At 38.8% G+C, this 10,904-nt stretch overlaps 1 protein-coding gene across 1 annotated transcript; it reads left to right on the plus strand.

Moving 5' to 3' along the window:
• Positions 1-6,437: 6,437 nt before the first annotated feature.
• Positions 6,438-7,123, plus strand: LOC125812145 (putative disease resistance protein RGA3). The gene is made up of 2 exons (XM_049491628.1): positions 6,438-6,566; positions 6,824-7,123. The coding sequence occupies exons 1-2, from the start codon at positions 6,438-6,440 to the stop codon at positions 7,121-7,123; spliced, it is 429 nt and encodes a 142-aa protein (XP_049347585.1).
• The last annotated feature ends 3,781 nt before the right edge of the window (positions 7,124-10,904 follow it).

Genomic DNA, 10,904 nt, shown 5'->3' on the forward strand with positions numbered 1-10,904 from the left:
TGTCCTATTTCTATCAATCACAAGAGCACCATGGCTGATTTGGTTGAGTTAGACATGGTAGATTTCGATGTCATTCTAGGTATGGATTGGCTTCATGCTTGTTATGCATCATTAGATTGTAGAACTCGAGTGGTCAAGTTTCAGTTTCCGAATGAGCCAGTTAGAGTGGAGTAGCAGTTCAGCAGTGCCTAAGGGTTCTTCATTTCGTACCTTAAGGTGAGAAAGTTAGTTTCGAAGGGTTGTATCTATCACTTAGTTCGAGTTCATGATTCTAGTGTTGAGATACCTCATTTCCAGTCAGTTCCTATAGTAAGAGAGTTTCCAGAAGCATTTCCTGATGATCTACCCGGAATTCCTCCTGAGAGAGAGATAGATTTCGGCATAGATCTCATTCCAGATACTCGTCCTATCTCTATTCCGCCATATAGAATGGCACCAGCGGAGTTGAAAGAGTTGAAAGAGCAGTTGAAAGATCTCCTAGAAAAGGGTTTCATTCGACCGAGTGTCTCACCTTGGGGTGCTCTGGTTTTGTTTGTGAAGAAGAAAGATGGTTCCCTTAGAATGTGTATAGATTACCGCCAGTTGAACAAGGTTACCATCAAGAACAAGTACCCTCTTCCGAGGATTGATGATCTTTTCGATCAGCTTTAGGGTGCCACTTGTTTTTCAAAGATTGACCTCCGATCAGGCTATTATCAATTAAGGGTAAGGGAATGTGATATCCCAAAGACTGCTTTCAGAACCAGGTATGGTCATTATGAGGTTTTGGTCATGTCCTTTGGTTTGACTAATGCGCCTGCAGCTTTCATGGATTTGTTGAATAGAGTCTTCAAACCTTATTTAGATATGTTTGTTATTGTCTTTATTGATGATATACTAGTCTATTCAAGGAATGAAGAAGATCATGCTAGTCATCTCAGAACAGTTCTTCAGACTTTGAAAGACAAGGAGTTGTATGCCAAGTTCTCTAAGTGTGAGTTTTGGCTTAAGTCTGTGGCATTCCTAGGCCACATTGTGTCCGGTGATGGAATTAAAGTTGATACTCGAAAAATTGAGGCAGTGCAGAATTGGCCTAGACCCACATCTCCAACTGAAATTAGGAGTTTCTTGGGATTAGCTGGCTATTATAGAAGGTTTGTTGAAGGGTTCTCGACTATTGCATCTCCTTTGGACAAAGTTGACTCAGAAGACAGTGAAATTTCAATGGTCTGAAGCTTGTGAGAAAAGCTTTCAAGAATTGAAAAAGAGATTGACTACAGCTCCAGTTTTGACGCTACCAGAAGGTACTCAAGGTTTTGTGGTGTATTGTGATGCATCTAGAGTTGTTTTGGGTTATGTCTTAATGCAGAATGGCAAGGTTATAGCTTATGCCTCCAGACAGTTAAAGGTTCATGAGAAGAACTACCCAACCCATGACTTAAAGCTAGCTACTGTAGTATTTGCTTTGAAGATATGGCGTCATTACTTGTATGGTGTGCATGTCGACATATTCACTGATCACAAGAGCCTTCAATATGTGCTTACTCAGAAAGAGCTTAATCTCAGACAGAGGAGGTGGTTAGAGTTACTCAAGGATTATGACCTGAGTATTCTTTACCACCCAGGTAAGGCTAATGTTGTTGCTGATTCTTTGAGCAGGTTGTCTATGGGTAGCACCGCCCATATTGAAGAAGGAAGGAGAGAGTTAGCAAAAGAAGTACACAGACTGGCATGCCTGGGAGTCAGATTTACAGATTCTGCAGAAGGAGGAATAGCGGTGACGAGCAGGGCCGAGTCATCATTAATGTCAGAAGTGAAAGAGAAGCAAGATCAAGATCCCATTTTGCTCGAGTTGAAGGAAAATGTTCAAAAGCAAAGAGTATTAGCTTTTGAACAAGGGGGAGATGGTGTTTTGAGATTTCAAGGTAGATTGTGCGTACCTATGGTAAATGGACTCCAAGAGAAGATTATGGATAAAGCTCACAGCTCCAGATATTCTATTCATCCGGGTTCCACCAAGATGTATCGTGATTTGCGTGAAGTTTATTGGTGGAATGGCATGAAGAAGGGCATTGCTGAGTTTGTTGCTAAGTGTCCAAATTGCCAACAAGTGAAAGTTGAACACCAAAGGCCCGGTGGTTTGGCTCAGAGGATAGAACTTCCAGAGTGGAAGTGGGAGATGATCAATATGGATTTCATCACAGGGTTGCCAAGGTCTCACAGACAGCATGATTCTATTTGGGTAATTGTCGACCGAATGACAAAGTCAGCTCATTTTCTACCGGTAAAGACTACCAATACAGCAGAAGATTATGCCAAGTTGTATGTTCAAGAGATAGTGAGACTTCATGGAGTCCTAATCTCCATTATTTCAGATAGAGGTGCACAGTTTACTGCACAGTTCTGGAAATCTTTTCAGAAGAGCTTGGGTTCAAAGGTGAACTTAAGTACTTCCTTTCACCCTCAGACTGATGGGCAAGCAGAGCACACTATTCAGACCTTAGAGGATATGTTGAGGGCTTGTGTAATCGATTTCAAAGGGAGTTGGGATGATCACCTACCTCTCATTGAGTTTGCCTGCAACAACAGTTATCACTCTAGCATCCAGATGGCTCCATATGAAGCTCTTTATGAGAGAAGATGTAGATCTCCTATTAGATGGTTTGAAGTTGGTGAAGCACAGTTGATAGGACCAGATTTAGTTCACCAAGCTATGGAGAAGGTGAAAGTGATTCAAGAGAGGTTGAAAACGGCACAGAGTCGTCAGAAATCCTACACCGATGTTAGGAGAAGGGCGTTAGAATTTAAAATAGACGATTGGGTATATTTGAAGGTTTCACCCATGAAAGGCGTTATGAGGTTTGGTAAGAAGGGGAAACTTAGTCCCCGGTATATTGGACCTTACGGCATAGCCAAGAGGATTGGCAATGTTGCTTATGAGTTGGAGTTACCACAGGAACTAGCAGCGGTTCATCCGGTATTTCACATCTCCATGTTGAAGAAGTGCATAGGCGATCCTTCATTGATCCTGCCAACTAAAAGTATTAAGATCAAGGATAACTTAACTTATGAGGAGGTTCCTGTTCAAATTTTAGATCATCAAGTTCGTAGGTTGAGAACGAAAGATGTAGCCTCAGTCAAAGTCCTATGGAGGAACCAATTTGTTGAGGGAGCTACTTGGAAAGCCGAAGAGGACATGAATAAGAGATATCCATATCTCTTTGAATCCGGAGGAAATGCGGATTAAGGTATTAATTTCCTTCTTAGTGCCCTTTTTATTTTATTATGAGCATGTCGTTATTGTTGTTGCGTTTGCATGGTTGTTTGTTGGGTGTTAAGTTGATGTTACACCCTTAGCTTTGTAAGACTAACCTCATTCGAGGACGAATGTTCTCAAGGGGGAGATATTGTAACATTCGACAATTTGAAGTGGCTTTGAAGAAGCTTGAAATTTGGAAATAGTCATTTTTGGAAAAATTTAAAATCTGGAAATTTGGCAGTCCAGAATCTGGAAAATTTGGCTAAGTTCAAAAATCTGGAAATTTGGCTAAGTGTAGAAATCAGTGAGTTTTTGGCCAACTTTGAGCAGTCGTAACTCCTAGCTCAGGATGAGTTAGGAGTAGTTCCAGTTATGGTTTCGAAGCTTGTGGAATGATCTTTCCAACGCCACCGAGTTTGCTCGATTCCGAGTTCGTATGAGCGAGTTATGCCCTCTGAAAGTTGGGGCAGTTGGCAAGGAGTCCGTCCGGAAATTTAAGGGCATTTTAGTCTTTTCACAAATCATTTCTTTTGAGCTTATATTGTTGTATTAGGCTGATCTTTGGATCATTTTGTCCCATTTTGAAAGAGAAAGAGTTAGGGTTCTTGAGAGTGAAGAAGAGAAGAAGAGAAGAAGGAGAAGAAGAAGAAGAGAAGAAAGAGGAGATCAACAAATTCGTCAAGATCATTGTGGATTTTCGTCGGGGGTGATCCCTATCATGGTATGTGAGTTCTTTGTGTGGGTTGATCCTTTCCCCAACTCACCAAGCTTATGTTTATGGTTTGAGAAAAGATTGGATTTGTTGTTGAAGTTGTTAGTTGTTGTTGATGTTGTTAGTTGTGTTGTTGAAGTTATTGTTGGTTGTGGGATAGGATTGGGCTGTGTATTTGAGTTGTGATCTATTGTATGTTAAGAGATTGATGATCCTTAGTGTTGGTTGGTTCATACCCCCACACACCAACTCGTTTTTAATTCCAAGAGAAGATTTATTGGTTGTTGAAGTTGTAGTGGTGTTGTGTTGAACTTCTTGCTGGTTTAGTACAGATTTCTGGCTGTGATTTTTGAGTTGAATCTATTGTATAATAAGGGTCTTTATGATTCTAAGTGTTTCTGCTAAACCCTTGAGGTTGAGAGGGTTTAGAATTGGAAATAAACAAGGGGAAAAAAGTCGGCTTTTTGGGGAAAAGGGGCTGGGCTGTCGCACCTCTCCTAGTGCCAAGGACACCAATCCTTCCCTTTCATTCACCATTTTTTTTCATACATGTTCCTAGGTATTATACCTATGTTTTCTAGTTGTTTCCAACACTCCAAGGTACTTCTAAAAGTCAAGTAAAACTACAAGTCAAGTGAAGTTAGTTTCCAATTCAAGTGAAGTTAGTTTCCAAGTCAAGTGAAGTCAAGCTTAGAAGTAAGTAAGTCAAAGCAAGTCTTTAAGGTTATCCAAGAGTCTTCATTGAACGTTTTAACTTCATTCTAAGGCTCAAGTTCCAAGTTAAGTATTGAGTTTCAAGTCAAGTCAAAAGTTAATAGTTTCATGTTAAGTTAAGAGTTTCACATCAAGCCAAGAGTTCAAGTAAAGTAAAGAGTTTAAATTTGAGTTCTTTTCTCAAAGTTATTAGGGAACTATGTATTCCCAAAGAAGTTTAATGTTTTTACATTTAAACAAGGTTGGAAACTGAGATTTCCAAAAGAGCCTTCGGGCTAGTTTTTGAGTAATTATCTCATATCAGCAGGAAGAAATATGTTTCAAAAAACATAAGAGCCAGTACATTTTTGGGAGTAGTATCGAGCACCGAATTGGGGGAGCGTTCAAAGAACCCACAGCCCCCATAGAACCATGTTAGCCACCATGGGTAGAAAATGATCATACTTTTTAGATGAATCCTTTTCAGATTAAACTAGTGGATCCATTAGGCAGTTCAGGTGTTATACCTTTGGCCGGGTATAAGATGCTCTGGCAGCGTGAGGTCGATTGATGTATCATCAATATAGCCCTTATGTGATGGTTATCGGTTAGAGAAACTCCCACAACAGTTATTGTATTTTCATACACAGAGATTATTGTATTTTTATATACATCAGTTCATTGTATTTCTATATACATTTCAGGCTTATTGTATCCTTGTATACACACATAGTTTATAGCATGTTTTAAACAGTCTTTCTTTATATCGCACTTGTTTTAAATTGCCTTATATTGAAAGAAGTCAGTCAGGTTTAGTTGAGTTGAGCCAGGTAAGCTATTCAGTTTCTTCCAGATTTCCTTCTAGCCTTTGTTGCTTAGTTTTCCAGCTCGCATACTCGTACATTCCATGTACTGATGCCAGTTGGCCTGCATCGTTTGATGATGCAGATTCAGGTACCCCGGATCAGCATTCTGTACGTCGTTGATCCAGCTGAGCACTCCAGAGTCAGTGGTGAGCCTCCTTGCATTCCGGAGGACTCAATTATTTTGTGTTCTTAGTTTTTTTTGTTTTATTAGGATGTTGCGGGGTCTGTCCCAACATCCATCTCAGTATTTTAGAGGCTTCATAGACAGACAGTCAGTCAGTTAGTTTTGAGTCTCTCATCTATATATATATATGTAAATATTCTATTTTGAGATTCGAGTTGCCTTTATGTCCATATTTTATAAGTTAAGTTGTTTTCTAACCTTGCATTAGCATTGAGTTATTCTGTTGGGTTAGGTTTCCGCTGAGTTAAGAAAGCCAGGCCAAGGGTTCGCTTGGGGCCAGAAATGGTCTCCGGGTGCCGGTCCCGTCCAGGGTGTAGGCTCGGGGCGTGACAACTCTATCCTATGAATATACAAGGTTTCAACCAAGTATCTAATTTACTTTTCCATATGGACGCAACTAAGAAAACAAAAGCAACCAAGAACACAAAGTAGATTGCAGTCACACTTGGCATGGAACAAAATATCAATGGGAAACGACATCCATGTTATATATAATGTGTAGAAAAACGACAAAAGATTTAATTAATATCTTGGAAAAAGGCTCAAATATCGCCATCAAACTTTGAGAAAATGTTCATTTATGCCATTCATTTAAAGTTTGCCTCATCTATGCCATTTTTGTTTGAGAAAAGGCTCATCCATTGAAAAAAGTTTCAGTTTTGCAAAACCATTTTTGACACGTGATCAAGTATGATTCGGTCATTTCATTAACTAAATCAATTTTTAAAAGTAAAAGGCTCAAATATGCCAATTCGAGAAATAGATTTTGTAATAGTTGCTTCAGATGTTATTGGTAGACACATGGATGTTGCTGAAATAAAGGAGAAGATTTTAAACATGAGAAGGGATGTTGTTCTGTGCACCATTTCCATAGTGGGTATGGGAGGTTAAGGGAAAACTATTGTGGCTAAGAGGACTTTCAACGACAAACACATGCATCAAGCAGCAGTTCGAAAAGAGAGTTTGGTTGTGTCTACCTGAAATGTCATAAACGAAGATCTTTCTTGAACTGATTCTCGAATCACTGACAAAGAGGAAAGTTGAGCTCGAAGGCAGGGATATAATAGTCAAGACGCTACAAGATAAACTGGCAGAAAAAAAAGTATTTGCTTCTCCTGGATGATTTGTAGCGTGTTGACTCTACATCATGGCTTGAGTTCATTGACACCTTGAGAGGAATAAATACATCCAAAGGAAACTGCATTCTCGTGACTACTCATATGAAGAGGGTGGCATCCACAATACCAGTAGATCTTCATATGTTGGGAAGATTGACAAGAGATCATTGTTGGTCCATTTTTAATCAAAGAGCATTTGTTGATGGGGAAGTTCCAGAGGAAGTAGTGAGCATGAAGAACAGGATTGTTGAAATGTGTCAAGGTCTACCATTGGCTGCAAGTGTATTGGGAGGCCTCTTACGCAATAAGTAAAAACATGAATGGCAGGCAATTCTTGAAGACAACCCCCTTGTTGCAGGTGAATATGATAACGGGAAAAATAGCTTAAAGAAAATCCTAAAACTCAGCTATGATTATCTACCATCTCCACATCTGAAAAAGTGTTTTGCTTACTTTTCCATTTTTCCAAAAGATTTTGTGTTTGAAAAGGACCAACTAATCCAATTCTGGATGGCGGAAGGTTTTCTCCATCCATGTCAAGAGACCACTATGATGGAAGACGTTTGGAAAATTCCTTGCTGCAATTATATATAACATATGTTTGGAAGACCACTATGATGGAAGACGTTTTCTCCGTCCAATTCTGGATGGCAAAAGATCTTTTCAACTTGTATTGCAAAATGCCTTGCTGCAAGATATTAAGCTAGATGAGCACAAGAATATAACAACTGTAAGGTGCACGATCTTGTGCATGATTTGGCTGGAGGTATCTTAAAATCTAAACTATTTGATCCGAAGAGCGTTAGAGGAGAAAAACTTTCTCAAGTTCAATACTTTGGATGGGACTCTGATACGCTCAAATTACACCTCCTTTCAGAAGCATAAGCGATCGTTATCAAGTAAAGAACCCAACTTGTAGGTTGGGATCGATCCCATGAGGAAAATGGTTTAGACTTTACTTTTAACCAACAATTATATTCGATTAGTCAAATTATTTCCAGAAACAGGTAATAAAAAGGGGGGTTGTGCTTGTGTAAAACAAATAGTAAGACTTAATATTGTAATCAATAATTAAATTCAACTTTGGTTGTTATCAAGATAAGAGAAATAACTAGGGTACGCGTGTTTCCCATAATCTCATAACGCAGTAATCCTAGTAATAGCAATCCTTTTCTAGTGTATTACATACAAAGTGATAAGTTAGGTATCTCTAAATCCTTGGTCCGGCATCTAGAGAATTTCACCCCGCACCTTGGTCCGGCTACGTGTGTATAATTTACTAACCCTTACCTTTACCTCATATTAGACATCATAATCGATGTTTGGCTTAGTTATTACTTCGCACCAATCGACACTAGCCTATTAGATAGTATCACACTAAATCTATGTTGATAATTCTTTTCTTGTTAATTACCTCCTTGGTCTGGCAAGTAGTAACAAGGCGAGTTCTAACGTTGGCCACCGTTAAAAAGACTTCTAAACGAAAGAATTATCAATGCATGCAAAATACTAGTCAAGAATTGCTTATTTACTATTCATACTTTGTTAATCGATCATGGTTCCCACAACCCTAGTTGTGGATTTAGTTACTCATATTAGCAAAAACACAATTCATAATCGTAGATAGAGAAATCATGAACTTACATCAAGAGAATAGTAAACCCAAAAAATTAACTTGAATTGCAAAGCCAAAATCTTCAAAACGAACTTGGGAAATCAATAAGTGCTAGGGTTGCAAATTAATCTCCAAAGTTACAAAGAAAAAATAGAATAATAGTGTCTATCCCCCAAAAACGAGGTTTACATGTCCTATTTATAGAAAACAAATCCTAAATAAAAAAGGAAACAAATTAAGGAAAGTTTTGTTCAGGTACGCGTCTTCGATCCACGAGACTGACTTACGGACCGTCGATGGATCTACGGTCCGTAAGTCCCTTCCATCACTCGGGACTTAGAAAATATTTCAGCATCCAACAATCAGCTTCTTTGAAGCAAACGACGGACCAGCAGCACGGACCGTAGATCGACCTACGGTCCGTCAATCCCTTCCGTAGCTCCATACTTAGCATCTTCAAAAATTAGGTACTGGAACCCTCACAGTCTCACTCTACGGATCAACAGTACGGTCTGTAGATCAATCTACGGACCGTCAATGGGCACCGTGGTTCCACCCTTGGTCAGATTTCCCTGATTTGTCCTCAACACGTTCCTGCTGATCTACGGTCATCACCTACGGACCGTGAATGGACCTACGGTCCGTAGATGACCTCCGTGGATGCCTTTTTCTGCATTTCCTTCAGCTGTCTCTAAACTTTCGCGCCTGAACACCTTTCATGCAAAACATGATAAAATACATAAAAACCAATATAAAAAGGCCCTAGACACACACAACTTGTAAGTGAAATGTATTAGAAATACCGTAAACTCACGGTATATCAGACTCACCAAGGGATCAAATAGATAAGATAAATGAGCCAGAACGTTTGTGCACACTGTTCTGGAGAAGCAATTATGTATCTGAAGATATGCTATTGAGCTTTAAGTTCTTGAGAGTTTTAAATTTTTCCTGTTCAGGAATCAAGGTGTTGTCATTCAAAATTGGCAAGCTAATATCTTGAGATATCTTGATATCTCCGATACCATGATTGAAGTCTTTCCCAAACATTTGCAAGCTCTACAATTTGCAAACATGTAGAATCAATAGCTGTTTTTCACTCAGGAAGCTTCCAGAAGAAATGGAAAATATGACAAGTTTGCGACACATATATTGCAACTATCATTACAAATAAAAGATTTATTTGGGGATCAAGGTTTATTTATCAGTTTCACGTGCCACTTAATATGAGGCAATTGACAAGTCTTCAGACGCTACTTTTTTCTATGTAGGTTAGGAAAGGTTGTCAAATAGAAGAATTAGGTCGTTTGAAAAACCTTAGATGTGAATTGACAATCAAACGTCTCCAATTAGTCATAAATAAAGAAGAGGCTCGAACAACATATTTACAGAAGAAACCAAATATCTACAAGATGGCATATTTATGGTCCCATGATGAATTGGAAGGCTGTGAGATCAATGATGAGCATGTATTAGATGGTCTTCAACCGCATCCAAACTTCACTAAATTTCCTTCATGGTTCACTAAAGGATTGTTACCAAATTTGGTGATGTTGAAATTAAGTGGTTGCAAGAGGTGCAAACATATTCCATCGCTTGGCCAAATGAAGTTCCTTCGGCATCTTGAGCTGCTAGGAGTCCTTGAATTGTAATCCATCGGCCGACATTTTATGGTGTTAATGTTAATGATAATGGATCAAGAAGCAACAATTGCAATATATGTTGGAAGTGTTCTTTTGTTTAGGAATCATTTATTTAATGTTTGTTGGCATTTTTATTTTGTTGAAATGTTCAACTCCTAATTATTAGGAAGTGGGCAGATTTTAGTGAGTTAGTAGCGTCTGTTAGGAGTCCTAGTAGTCGTGAATTTGTGGGTTTTATACGTAACAGAAAATCTTTGTAAAAGTCTATATATTGACTTATCCTGATTGCTATTGAAGATAAGAGAGTTGTGCAGTAATAAATTTGTCTTTTGTTGCTTATTTCAATCTGCTTTCTTCATAGTTCTTTTGTTATTTTCTATCAGTAGTATCAAGAGCCAGGTGTAATCCAAAAAACAAAAAACACATACGAGGGAGAGTTTACCCCGAAATTCATTATTCATCTATTGCTTCAGAGAGTAACTTTGTGCAAGCAGCCATCCTCCGCGTTTTGATGGTCACTATGACCATTGGAGTATTCTGATGGAAAAACTTTTTACAATCAAAAGAGTATAGGCCAATTGTTGAGGATGGAATCAGCGCTCCAGCGAAAGGCGAAGCTTTGACAAATGCTCAAAGATAGAGTTTGAAGGAAGAAAGCTTAAAGATTTGAAGGCCAAAAATTACCTCTTTCAGGCTATTGAACACCCTTTCTTGGAAACTATTCTTTGCAAAGAAACTTCCAAAGATATATGGGATTCCATCAAAAAGAAGTATCAAGGTACTATAAGAGTGAAGTGAGCACAACTTCAAGCCTTGAGAAGGGACTTCGAAACTT

Source organism: Solanum verrucosum, unplaced genomic scaffold (assembly GCF_900185275.1).
Source record: "Solanum verrucosum unplaced genomic scaffold, falcon-dt-bn FXZP01000730.1, whole genome shotgun sequence".
Classification (NCBI taxonomy): Eukaryota; Viridiplantae; Streptophyta; class Magnoliopsida; order Solanales; family Solanaceae; genus Solanum; species Solanum verrucosum.

What these genes read in the sequence shown, in the direction of transcription:
- LOC125812145 (XM_049491628.1), top strand. Translation starts at nt 6,438, where the DNA reads ATGCCAATTCGAGAAATAGATTTTGTAATAGTTGCTTCAGATGTTATT. An exon ending in TTCTGTGCACCATTTCCATA is followed by an intron (nt 6,567 to 6,823) that starts GTGGGTATGGGA and finishes GATGATTTGTAG; the next exon opens with CGTGTTGACTCTACATCATG.